We start from the raw sequence: 14,232 nt of genomic DNA on the forward strand, positions 1-14,232 counted from the left end.
ATAACACGATGTTTATCAAACAAGCAGCATCCACCGAAAGCAACGGAAGTGTGGGAGACTTTGGGGAGAGTCAGTAGGAGGAGTTGGGGGGGAGTTACATGGTGCACAGATTATAATGAGATGTATCACATTCTGCGACTCTGTCCCAGCTTGCACCTTGGGGAGAGTCAGTAGGAGGAGTTGGGGGGAGTTACATGCTGCACAGATTATAATGAGATGTATCACATTCTGCGTCTCTGTCCCAGCTTGCACCTTGGGGGGAGTCAGTAGGAGGAGTTGGGGACGAGTTACATGGTGCACAGATTATAATGAGATGTATCACAGTCTGCGTCTCTGTCCCAGCTTGCACCTTGGGGAGAGTCAGTAGGAGGAGTTGGGGGGAGTTACATGCTGCACAGATTATAATGAGATGTATCACATTCTGCGTCTCTGTCCCAGCTTGCACTTTGGGGGGAGTCAGTAGGAGGAGTTGGGGACGAGTTACATGGTGCACAGATTATAATGAGATGTATCACATTCTGCGTCTCTGCCCCAGCTTGCACCTTGGGGAGAGTCAGTAGGAGGAGTTGGGGGGAGTTACATGGTGCACAGATTATAATGAGATGTATCACATTCTGCGTCTCTGCCCCAGCTTGCACCTTGGGGAGAGTCAGTAGGAGGAGTTGGGGGGAGTTACATGGTGCACAGATTATAATGAGATGTACTGTATCACATTCTGCGTCTCTGTCCCAGCTTGCACCTTATGGAGAGTCAGTAGGAGTTGGGAGGAGTTACATGGTGCGCAGATTATAATGAGATGTATCACACTCTGCGTCTCTGTCCCAGCTTGCACCTTGGGGAGAGTCAGTAGGAGGAGTTGGGGGGAGTTACATGGGGCACAGATTATAATGAGATGTATCCCATTCTGCGTCTCTGCCCCAGCTTGCACCTTGGGGAGAGTCAGTAGGAGGAGTTGGGGGAGTTACATGGGGCACAGATTATAATGAGATGTATCGCATTCTGCGTCTCTGTCCCAGCTTGCACCTTGGGGAGAGTCAGTAGGAGGAGTTGGGGGAGTTACATGGGGCACAGATTATAATGAGATGTATCGCATTCTGCGTCTCTGTCCCAGCTTGCACCTTGGGGAGAGTCAGTAGAAGGAGTTGGGAGGAGTTACATGGTGCGCAGATTATAATGAGATGTATCACATTCTGCGTCTCTGTCCCAGCTTGCACCTTGGGGAGAGTCAGAAGGAGGAGTTGGGGGGGAGTTACATGATGCACAGATTATAATGAGATGTATCACATTCTGCGTCTCTGCCCCAGCCTGCACCTTGGGGAGAGTCAGTAGGAGGAGTTGGTATGTCTCCCACGATGGTTTCCTGAAAGGTTGTATGGTTCTTTCCCACCCCACAGATGGAGAGCCAGGCAGATAGTGAAGAACATCCCTCCTTCGGACATGGCACAGATCAAGGCCAAGGTGGCGGCTATGGAGGTACTGCAGGATCTCCGGAAAGACATTGGCTACCAGCGTGCCTGGAAACGCAACTACCTGTCCTGTGTGAGTAGGGCTGGGAGTGTGTCAGCTGGGATCCCGGGAGCAACAGAGATCAGGAGGGACCGAATGGCAAGGATATCCATACTGGAATAAACAGAATCCCAGGGCCGAATCCATGTGCCAGTTGGCAAGCGGCTTTGTCTACATTTGCCTCATGTACAACACTAAGTTGTAGGACAGGGATTGTGTCTTTAAACTCTACTACAGCACTGTATATACTGTCACCACTAACTCATAGGGCTCTATGGCCCATATGCATTGATTTCAATGGAATATATTACATTCTGCAGCAGATATTTTTGGCCTAACACATGCCCCATAGGGTTCTATGTATGATAGCAGATAGGCTGCAATTCTGGGACACAAATGAGGCGCCAAATACCCTATGGCATTCAAAAGGTTTGTTTTGACCCAGAATTGCCCCGCTTTTGCCTTCATATATAGTCTCCCAGCTGGGGCAAAAATCAGAGCAAAATAATGGCCCCAGATTTATCAAAGGGGAAATCCTATTGCTTGCAACGGGAGTCATTTTTTCCACATGTTTTCCCCCAGTTTAGCAGCCTGTGAACTTTAGTAACAAATAAACCCACGGACACAGCAGTTGTGCAGCTGTTATGATTTTGTATTACAACGTAAACCAGACGTAGCCAGCACATTGCTAAGGAGCGTGAGCCCGACACGCGTCTTCCTGCCACGTGTGGGGGTGACTGCTACAGTATCAAATAATCAATGTGGGGCACAGTTTACTAGGCTGGGTTAACCCGTAAACACTTCGATCCTGTGCGATAGTTCAGCCCCGCTTAGCACACTAGGCCCTTTACAAGCTGTGTGCCGTTAGAGAGGATATGTGTGCTGTGTTACCTTGGGGTTAGAGACTTGTGGCGTTGTCTTGGTTCAGTTGATGAATGTTTATTCGAACGAAAACAAAAATTCCCTCAGCGGCAAAACGTGGCTGAGTTTGCCATGAAACTCGCCAAGTCTCAGAAGTTTCCCCCACATTCGTTCCCCTTCCTAACAAACTTTCACCGAGTTGTGAATATCGGCAAAACTTCCAAATTCATGGAAGTCGCTAAAAACGTTAGATGTAATGGCTGAGAAGTACAGATGTAGCCAGTCCGGCTGTGTCCGGCACTGAGGGCACGCTGCGGGACCGCGGCGGTGCCGCCACCTTCGCCCCTAATTTACCCTTCCTGCTAAAAAGAGGTGTCGTTCCTGATTCAGCTGCGAAATAAGGAAGGTAACTGCTGCGCACCATACAATAAAGAAACGTACATACTTATCGCACGGTAAAACAAGAATAACACAAGGCACTGCGGATTTTCTTAATCCTTATTTAACGAGCCATAAACTTAGCGACGTTTCAACCTGAGCGGTCTCGAAAAAGTCTCGAAAAATGAAGAAAATCCGCAGTGCCTTGTGTTATTCTTGTTCCTGATTCAGCGCCAGTAATGAGCTCCGTCTAGTGGTGGATGTTAGGAACTGCAACGTGTTGATAACAGTCCGGACAGAGGCCAAGCTTTGGCTATTCTATAGAATGGGATACAGTGACATCGATATTCGGAACCTTAAAGCAGCCTTTCCTCTTTCCATTTTTTAAAATAATAAATTAAACAGTTTCTTACATTTACCGGCAATACCGTGATCGGTCGCTGAAGATCCGGCGTCCCGGGGCACGCAATAACGGCTAACGATTTTTAAAAGAAGGGGCGTGGCTTCCTAAATGGTTGATTGTAGCAACCCAAGGACGCTTAATACATTAAAACTCATTAAAAAGGGTATAAAGAGTGGGACAAAAAAAGCAGTATTATCAAACACTACACTACTGATTTATGAGCTTGTAACCTGGAGCAGCACATGCAAACTCCCTGAATGTCACCGGTCGCACGGTTCAGTGGAGGCTCACGGTGCAAAGTGATGCAATTCGTATTATTAATATAGCACCTGTTGCTGATCCCCAGATCCCACTGATTTTTGCACATAGTGTATATTCTGTGAGTTTTTTGCAGTTAGACTCTCAGGGCCTAGATTCACGCCGCTAGTAACCCCTGCAGTATCTTGCATTATCTAACGGCCCTTACAATTGTAGCTATAATGGTCCGTATTTACTAAGCAGTGTTATTTCATAAGGCAACCTCTGGCCTCAGAAGACTCCGTACGGCCCATTCGCTTGAGAAGTAAGGTGTCTTACTATGTGTTGTAGTGCCACTTAGATAATAAGGCCCGTTACTTGTTGTGTTGCTGAGGGCTATCAGTTCATCCCAAGTTTAAGTATATCCTGGGATGTAGCACTGTCCCGTTACCTGCCCGCCTGCTTTCCTCAGTTACACAAAGTGTGTAATTAGGAGGTGTACACAGCATTCCCCCTCTCCCCCTCCCCGCTCTCTCTCTGACCTTTCTTCAATATGCTGAGGAGACACCTTCCCAGTTCTGGAGAAGATCCCAGCTCTGCTCACTGTAATGCAGGTGACCTCCTAGCGCAGGGAATAATTCTTCACAGCGTATCCACTGTGTACCTGCGTCTCATTGCAGGAAGGAGAAAACCCCCACTGCGCCGCTCAGTTCTCCAACATGCTGCACGAGCTGAAGAAGAAAGACGGTCACCGTTCGGTCTTGTTTTCCTGCCACGTCCGGAAGGTGAGTGCTCACCCCCGGGGCCTGTCCAGCTGCAGCACGAGGCTGTTTCAGGCCTTCGGTCAGGTCACGTTAGCCTTAACAAACTTCTCCTGACTACTAACGAGCAGCTTCACATTCTGTACAACGGAACAGAGCGTGACTGACCGCGTCCAACCGGAGAATCTCTGTCCCAGACAGCACTGAATTTCCAAATCCTCCGCCCCTAGGCCCTTACATGTGCCGACCGCCTCCTTTCTGCCGTCCTCCTCCTCCTTTCCGGTTCGCAGGGTCAAATGACGCCGCTGACGTCACCACAGTCCCGTTGCCATGGTAACGCTGCGTCCTGACGTCGTTTGTCACCGCCCAATCGCATTGCCATGGCAACGAGACGCCATGTGGGCCACGTTAGCGACGTCCGCCGCGTCATTTGACGCCGAAAATCGGAAGGAGGAGGAGGGCGGGTGAAAGAAGGCGCCCGGCACATGTAAGTGACTTCCCAGCAAATGTGTATATGCGGGGCGGATATTTTTGCCGCCCTCAAATTTTGCCCTCAAGACCCGGGCCTAATGGGATATCTGCCACTGGTCCCAGACCAATTTGTGAAGGAAGGTGAGTTTAACACGGAGACGCTAGCACAGCAAACACTTAGGGTAATAGTACGGTCGTACCTCGGTGCGAGGAGAGCGAGCTGCTGGTCAAGACAACTGATCTCCCCTAAAGCACGGGAATATATACCTGAAGGAATGAGTAGTTCTGCTTCATTCTTACATCATGCATGCTCCATTCCCCCCACCCCAGCTGTGTCTTCTTGTCCGCATTTTCCAGTTACCCCCTTTCTGTGGCTTAGTGTAGGGGATGGATGGTCTTTGATGTGTTTTAGCAGATTTGGGTTACTCAAGGTACTGTACAGTAAACATGTTGCAAAAGTCTTATCTTCAGGGAAGGTCAATTGTCTGTAGACCTTGTTCAATTCTCCATAGTTTCCTGCAGCTGTATTTGCCTGCATCGTGATAAGATAATATTGCTGACCTTCTTCAAACTAGCACTATCCTGCATTCAACCTTTAACCCATCTCTTGCTGGTTTATGCTTGCACAGTTTCATCATAATAATCAGTCTCTTCATGGTGGTCTGTTTTGGGGGTCAAATAGTCCAACGTCCAACATGCTTACGATTGCTTTCACAAAGAGTCAATGCCAATAAAAAGTGCATACTGTCTCCCAAACCCTGGCGTTAAAATTACTCAGTGAGTAAGGTCGAGGGGGGAAGGGTTTGGGACATCCAGAACTTGCTGCCAGATGTGAACACATCTCTACATCTGTCTTGCTAAAGATTATGCGGCTTAGAACAGATGCCCCCCCCCCTCTGCCCTCTTGCAATCTTCTATTGGATAAAAGAGAAGGGGTGACGTAGCTGTAAAGGCACTGGGTATAAGCCCCATATTAGGTCCCTGTAACCTCTATCTCTCTTTTCCTTAAGCATCAAGAGCGGTGTGTGTAGATCAGGAGTGGCTGACTCCAGTCCTTCATGGCCGCCAACATGTCTGGTTTTAAGGCTATGCCTGCTTCAGGACAGGTGGCCCAATCAGTGGGTCAGTCAAAGACCTGTGCTGAAGCAGGCATAGCCTGAAACCCTAGTCTGTTGGTGGCCCTTGAGGACTGGAGTTGGCCACTCCTGGTGTAGCTAGACAATAGCAGAAGGATGGTTGGGCTGTTTGGATGGTTTCTCCCATACTGCCTAGATGTATAGTGCTTCCTTCATCCTGCCTGAGACTAGTTATTCACATGTCCTCCTCCGCTCCCTGCTGTCGCCCTGCTGGGTCCTCCTTTATAAAGCCCTATTACATATGGGGATGAGCGGTCCGCTGGAGAACGTGCAGAAAGGCCGGTGGCAGTTTCTGTTAGAGCCAGTAGTAAGTGACCTCAAATGATCATGTATAGGCTGCAGGAACACCACAACTGTGGCCCTTTAATGACCAGTCCTTGGAGTAGGGATTCAAAGGACTAGATTTACTGACGGTCGATACAGCCGAGTTACAATGGGGCGTTATTTAGGAAGGGGATTGCAGCAATGTTTTTGGAGCCGTATTCACTAAGAATGATTTATTAATAAATTAGTAGCATTATTCATCTAAGTTGCGTTAAACAGCGCTAGCGATACAGTACGAATGAGCGATAGGTCACAGAAATCAGAATTAATCGGCACTAGCAATGCCATTGTGGTGGGATAAGAGATATCACACTTTTCTACCATAGCGCTATGTTATATATATATATATATATATATATATATATATATATTATAGGAATGATATAACCCTTTCATGGCTGAGACTACCAACATAGTGCAAAGAAATGGCTTCAGTCACCAGAAACTCTACCATCAAAGTACAAAAAGCCTCTATATATGTATCTGTACCTTTATCCAGGGGTGCACACATTCTTTCCCCTGCACCCCCCTGCCTGCTCTCCCCCCCCCCCCCTGCTCGCGCCTCCCCCCTCTTACCTTGTTGCTGGCATCATGTGACATAACGTTGCCTTGCCAATGCGACGTCAAGTGACCCTGCGGCGTCACGGCGACGTGCTGTCGGAGACAAGGTAAGAACACTTAAAAAGGCCTCGCACGGTCCCCACGGCATTTAAATGCTTTGGGAAAGAGCGCGGGGCCTCTGTAAGCACTGCGCACCCCCTTTCCCCCTCCCAGAAAATCTCACGCCTTCCAGGCTGCGCACCCCTGCATTAATCCCTTCATAGACCATGTGTTGATTAATTCAATAAATATAAAATATTTTCCACAACATTAATATTTTATCACCTGTTCTAGGTTAGCCAGCTGACTGGTCTTATCTTGTCTAAGTACCTAGAAGCCGCGCCGGACGCAGCCAAGAAAGATAGGCCTGGGGTAAAGATTAAAAATCAGCAATATTTTTGGGCAGCAGCCCGATATCGGCAGGTATTGGAGTTTAGTGAATAGCATAATTACTATTATATAGCAAATTACTATTTGAAAACTGTGCCTCTCATTGAGCCACCTGTGCTGAAGCAGGGACTGACTGAGCTACCTGTGCTGAAGCTGGGATATCCTGAAAACTTGACCTGTTGGGGGGGGGGGGGGCTTGCGGACTGGAGTTGAGCACCCCTGCTTTAGGGAGGAGGGGCGAGATGAGGGAAATTGTATAAGGGTAATAAAAATTGCCCTAAAGTTTAGATTGCAATATTTACACACATTTAACAAGATACATTTTAAAAATGAATACAATTTGAAAAAAAAGATTTGCCTTGCCATTTCTGCACTGCTCCTCCCCAGGGAGCAGGCGCCCAGGAGGCAGCTAACAGTACTATACAGCCATATTTCTTGTTAATTGGAAGATTTCACCGTGAAGAATGTGAGCGCAATGGAAATGAGCAAGGAAAGGCGATCAGTGACTAAACAGAATAAATACGTGTAATGGAACTGTCACCTTAACCAGAGTGAGAAGAGGTTTCAACGAATGCAGATCAAATCATTGGCAAAAACAGTCATATTCACATCAATGTCTGAACACTCCCAAGAAAGCAAAGAACAAAGAGTTTTTTAAAACCAGGGTTCCTAGGAATCTGTGGGTTCCCCGGGCCTCCCAAAGGGGTCCCTGTAATTTTCAGGTCACTTGAAAATTGCACCAAACACAGAAGAATTTACAACAAATCTGATCTCAGACGCGCTATTAGAGAGGGTTGGGGTTCCTTACAATGTATCTGATCTCAGACGCGCTATTAGAGAGGGTTGGGGTTCCTTACAATGTATCTGATCTCAGACGCGCTATTAGAGAGGGTTGGGGTTCCTTACAATGCTTCTGATCACAGACGTGCTATTAGAGAGGGTTGGGGTTCCTTACAATGCTTCTGATCACAGACGTGCTATTAGAGAGGGTTGGGGTTCCTTACAATGCATCTGATCTGAGACGTACTATTAGAGAGGGTTGGGGTTCCTTACAATGCATCTGATCTCAGACGCGCTATTAGAGAGGGTTGGGGTTCCTTACAATGCATCTGATCTCAGACGCGCTATTAGAGAGGGTTGGGGTTCCTTACAATGCATCTGATCACAGAGGCGCTGTTAGAGAGGGTTGGGGTTCCTTACAATGCATCTGATCACAGAGGCGCTATTAGAGAGGGTTGGGGTTCCTTACAATGCATCTGATCTCAGACACGCTATTAGAGAGAGTTGGGGGTTCCTCAGATATAGGCAGTGCACTGCTGAAAAATAAGGCTGAATCGCTCAGAGATCAATTAATGAGCACTAGCAGAGAGAACTGATGCGTTTCAGTCATGTGTGTGCTTTATCTACGTGAAATGCGTCAGAGTTCTCTCTGCTATTTCCGCCTATCCCTTCCTCCACGGGATTCCATTTTCGGTTCCCACATTGTGAGCAGGGAGCACGCAACTGCCAGACACGATCTACATGGTTGTGAGTAGAAGGAATTTTATACACTTTGCTGTTTTTCTGCTTTATCCAAGGAGATGGTATCATGCATGTTGTGAGCGGGTCAGAGTCAGTCATTCTTTGGCGTTCTATTGACATCCCCTCTAGATTCTGTGACTCAAGTCTTTCTCTCCAAAATCAGGAATATTATCGATGATAGCACTTATCCTTTCCATTGTTATTATGGGTGATCCGGGTTTTTTTTTTTTGTAACAGTTTTTTTATTGGTCACAGTCATAGATAAGTATACATACAGTAATGTCGTGGGCCCACAACATTCCGGCTCATTACTTTCAGAGAAGGACCAATAACAGTTTTCCGTTTTCAGTAGAAGAAATAGTAAAGGGGAGAGGAGGGGGGAAGAGACAAACATGGGAGGGGGGAGAGGGGGGGATGTGGGCTTGCCCAGAGGGGTCCCCGTGTTGCTCCCTGATGGTTTGGGGGGGGTTGGTAGACCTAGGTGCTTTGAATTTTTGTGGGTTTATCTCTCGATCCAAGGGTGATCCGGTTTTTACTGAATTTATGAACGTTATAAAAGCACACGACTATCACCAGTACACTCTGGAGCACCGGTTTTTGGGAATCATATTCCCCAATTTTCCTACAGAACACAACTTGCTCTAAGGAAGAAGATGAAAATATACACTGAAGCTATTTTCTTGGCACTAGCTGTGCACAAGCTTGCAGCTTTTGTTCACCTGAACACATACTGTAGGGCAGAGAGATTCCTGGGCACTGCTGGGTGTTTCCTGCAGTCATGCGCTGTCCATGGTCCTGATTCTCTGCTGAGTGAATGCTTAGAGCAGAGATATGATCTATTTTTTGCAGTTGATTTTACTACCTCTGAGGAACAAAAGCGGATATCATTGCCAATGTAAGGCAATTGTGGGGCAAAAAAAACCTACACTATGTTTTAGAGAGAAAAAAGTCCCATGTAAATGAATAGGATTTTATTTCTTTGATGCATCTTCTTGTGCAGTCTTTTTGCCCTAGGGCTGCTCCACGTTTGACTTGATACATAGAAAGGGCCCATCTAAATCCATGTCAACATGGCAGCTTAATCCAATCCTCATTTAAACCCAGTGCATCCAGGATTGCAAGAGGTTTTGTGTTTCTATGGAGGATTGGAGAATCAGGACTGGATTGTAATCTCAGGAGGATTAGGAGATAGGTTGGCAATGCTGCCCACATATGCCTGTTTCATGTCTTAAGGTTTATGTCATAAGTGAAGATATGAACATACAGTATAATAGGTTTTAAGCTTTGAGCAGTAAAACTGCTGCATAATGCTGGCTGTCTCCCCTACAATCTATCGTAAACGCTGCTGCCAGAATCACCTTACTGTCTCCTAAATCTGTCTCAGCGTCTCCCCTGCTGAAATCCCTCCCCTGGCTTCCTATTAAATCCTGTATTACTTACAAAATTCTCCTCCTCACTTTTAAAGCTTTACACTCTTCTGCTCCTCCTTACATCTCAGCCCTAATTTCTCATTATGCACCATCCTGACTCCTGCGTTTTGCTCAAGGATGTCTTCTCTCTACCCCCTTTGTATCTAAAGCCCTCTACCGCCTTAAACCTTTCTCACTGACTGCCCCACACCTCTGGTACACCCTCCCCCTCAATATCCGACTATAGATTACTGCTGTGAAGCGCTATGTTCCTGGATGGCGCTATATACATAAAGATATGCATACATTCCTTTTGGGGCCACGAAGGAAAAATATGAAAAGACGAAACATTTGTAACATCCCATTATAATATAGTAACAACGCCAAATAACAAGTTGACACAAACAGGACTAAAGGGGGTTTTGTATCAACACTTTCTTGGTGCAATACAGGTGCAAAAAGGAAAGGGAGGAAAACTGCACCTACTGTAATTTACCGCAATAAATAATGCAGATTTATTTTTCTTTTGTACTTTCTTGCCCAAGAATTGCATCAAAGAAATGTTAACACCAACAAATGATCTTTATTCCTCAACTGTACAAGGCTGGTTGTTTCTAGGTGTAGAAGATAAATGAAACAGATGCAAATAATTCTTTGTGCGTTCCTATGTACGAACCTGCTGCTAAGGATTTTGGGTGATCCTTTTTTTTAATAAATCAGTTCTGTTGCACTAGATAATTTTTACAATTTTTTTTTTTTACATTCAACTCTTAATGCCATTTTAATGAGTTTTAATATAATGAGCATCCTTTGATTTCTATAGAAGGTTTTAAAGACTTTCGCAGCAGTGCAAGATCATTGTAACGCTTTCCAGTTTGGGATACTTTGTTGCCAATATTCCCAGCAGTTTGAGCTGCAAACTGTAACAATAGATAATGTTACCTTAGTAGTATAAGAATACATTGTAGCTGCTGAGTTACACTGACTGAAGGATAGATTGAAACTGAGAGGCCGCCATTTAGTGAACCCTGGGAAGCAGGATCTTTGCTGATTGATCACGGGAGAACGAATCAATCGGCAGCTTAGGTAATTAGTTTTCAATAAAGGTAATCAAAGGCTGCATATATTAAAGGAATTTTTTTTAAATTACCGCTTGGATTGCCTATATCAATTCATTTAAAATAAAAAGACACATTACATATACCACATACCAAATTACATATACCAAATACCACATTACATATACCATATACAGCATCACATATACCATATACCGCATTACATATACCCTATACCACATTACATATACCGCATACCACATTACATATACCATATACAGCATTACATATACCTTATACCACATTATATATACCCTATAGCACATTGCATATACCATATACAGCATTACATATACTGTACCGCATTACATATACCTTATACCACATTACATATACCTTATACCACATTACATATACCCTATACCACATTACATATACCATATACCGCATTACATATACTCTATACCACATTACATATACTGTACCATGTACAGCATTACATATACCATATACTGTACCACATTACATATACCTTATACCACATACCACATTACATATACCATTTACCACATTACAGTACATATACCACATTACATATACCACACTACATATACCATTCACCAAATTACACATACCACATTACACATACCACATTACATATACCACATACCACATTACACATACCACACTACATATACCACATACCACATTACACATACCACACTTCATAAACCGTATACAACATTACATATGCCACATTAGATATACCACATTACATATACCATACACCACATTACCCATACCACATACCATATACCACATTACATATACCATATTATTTGTCATTTTAACTCTATGCCCAGGACATACTTGAAAACGAGAGGTAATTCTGAATGTATCACTTCCTGGTAACACATTTTATAAATAAAATAAATATACCACATGACATATACATATACCACATTATTTTTACAAAGTCCCCTTTGATGCATCCGGTAGAGTTTTTTTGCACCAAGGAGTCTTCGAACAAAAAAACTGCACCAAATTTATCAAAGCAAGTAATGCTAGTTGTGCACAGACTGTGACATATCTGCCCAAATATACCTCTTAACACGAAGCAAAACTCCCTGCAGAGACACTGGCAGATCTTTCACGCAGTAAAAGAAACCCAAGCACATTTCTACGGAAAGAGAATGTCAGCCAGGTTTGTTTTATTAATCTCACTTAGAAATAATACAGCGCACGGTGCATTTTCAATGTGTTATTTCTATATTCTAGAATTGAGCAGAAGAAATGTTTCAAAAGTCTAATTTGAACTTTGGAGAAAGATATAATGTCAGCTCCAATCTTCTTCAACCTTTTCCTGCTGCCATATTTCCGTGTTCCTTCAAGGTGCTTCGCTTGTTTGGCATCATGTCAGATGTAATCTCCTTCAATATATATATATATATATGTTGTTTGTTTTTTCATTGCTGGTCTAAGGCACATCGCTCATTTGGGCGGAAACATTTGAACCGCCTCTGACTATGAACATATTTGAGCATTCCGGAGCTATCAGAGCATTCCGGAGCTATCAGAGCATTCCGGAGCTATCAGAGCATTCCGGGGCTATCCGGGTTATTTAGCAGAGTCTCCCTGCTGCTAATCTGAGGGTGTAGGAGAAGACTAGGGCTCTCCAATGTAGCTCGCAAACGCGGCAAAGCTGCTATACTTGATTCGGGGGACCTCCTACTTCCCAATTATGAGCGGGTGGGTGTGTGAGCCGTCAGGAGCTGGAGCAGGGCGACTCGCTCAGCAGCAGTGGCCTCGCTGCCTAGGTCATCCAGCGCACGTCGGATGTATGCTGGCATGCCCACCTCCACTGCAGGCGGCTCCATTGAATGCTCCTCTGATTCCTCACCGGAGTTGGCTGGTGATTCCTGCAGTCCAGAGGGGCCCGGAACTGCCTCAGGGCTGGCCGGTGCTTCAGCTCTAACCCCTGAGCGCTGCGCCTCATACGCTAGCAAGTCGGCAATCAGCTGCGTCTTGTTGCGGTTTCTGGTAGGTATTCCGCACTCCTCACACCGGAGAACGATCCGGTCCTTGGTCCAAGACCGATACTTGGCTGGCATCCTTGTAGTCTTGTCTGTACGTTGATTAAACTACAGGGACTGGTAAGGGTGTGTGTCTGAGTATTGTTCAGCTGAAACTCTGAGTTCTGTGGTTTCAAAATGGAGACCTCACTTAGGACAGATATTCCCTGAAGAATATCGGTGCTGAGCCTGGCGATCCCACTGCTGCCACCAGAAAATAGCCTGTCACGGGAAACCAGGACTAATACCAGGGATCAATATCGCCAGACAGAACACAAGAGTTTATAAAATGAATTTATTGGAAAAACATATCCACAACTATACAAAAGACACAAACATCACACATACCAAACTGGGGAAACTGGGGGATACCCTGCCTAACTAGTCGCAGGGATCTACATGCAGAGATTTCCCCTGTTCTTTCTTTGCCCAGTGCATACAGGACTGGTTTTCAGGCCTGAGACCAGCACTGGATTGGACACTGCAGTTTCTCCCTGTCACAGCAACACCTCTGTAACTCTCTGCAGGCTCTGTCTGCTAGGGGTCTCCCTCCCTGTCTGCTAGGGGTCTCCCTCCCTGTCTGCTAGGGGTCTCCCCCCCTGTCTGCTAGGGGTCTCCCTCCCTGTCTGCTAGGGGTCTCCCTCCCTGTCTGCTAGGGGTCCCCCTCCCACCTTTTTATACACTTAAAACATACATTGCAACACTCAGGGCCAGGAGCTGCCTACCTGCCCAGGCCCTGATTGGTGGGTTGAACTACAGCATAACATTTGCAACAATTTTATGCAAACCTATTAATCTGATTCAAAGACATACATACATACATACATACATACATACACATATATATATCATACATTACAATACCAATGTATTACTGACAGGTAGGGGTAATGGCAGACTTAACCTTTATAAACAGCAGCCATATTTCCCCCTACCGTCACACCCTCTCCCGCCTAAAACCCTTCAAAGGACTGCCCCACACCTCTGGAATGCCCTTCCCCTCAATACCCGACTAGCACCCTCTCTATCCACCTTTAAGACCCACTTGCATAAAGAAGCATATGAGTAGCTGCACTTGCTGATACTATACATCTTATATGCATTT

At 45.4% G+C, this 14,232-nt stretch overlaps 1 protein-coding gene across 9 annotated transcripts in view; it reads left to right on the forward strand.

Annotated features, from left to right (window-relative positions):
- The window catches only part of MYO1G (myosin IG), a 351,169-nt gene that overhangs the window by 218,360 nt on the left and 118,577 nt on the right, over positions 1-14,232 (forward strand). For 7 of the 9 annotated variants that reach the window (XM_075588141.1, XM_075588142.1, XM_075588138.1 and 4 more), the window contains 2 exons: positions 1,395-1,539; positions 4,066-4,170. In XM_075588141.1, the coding sequence (XP_075444256.1) occupies positions 1,395-1,539; positions 4,066-4,170 (250 nt within the window). The remainder of the gene's footprint in view (positions 1-1,394; positions 1,540-4,065; positions 4,171-14,232) is intronic. The other 2 variants (XM_075588135.1, XM_075588137.1) reach the window with 2 other exon arrangements.

Source organism: Ascaphus truei, chromosome 2 (assembly GCF_040206685.1).
Source record: "Ascaphus truei isolate aAscTru1 chromosome 2, aAscTru1.hap1, whole genome shotgun sequence".
Taxonomy (NCBI): domain Eukaryota; kingdom Metazoa; phylum Chordata; class Amphibia; order Anura; family Ascaphidae; genus Ascaphus; species Ascaphus truei.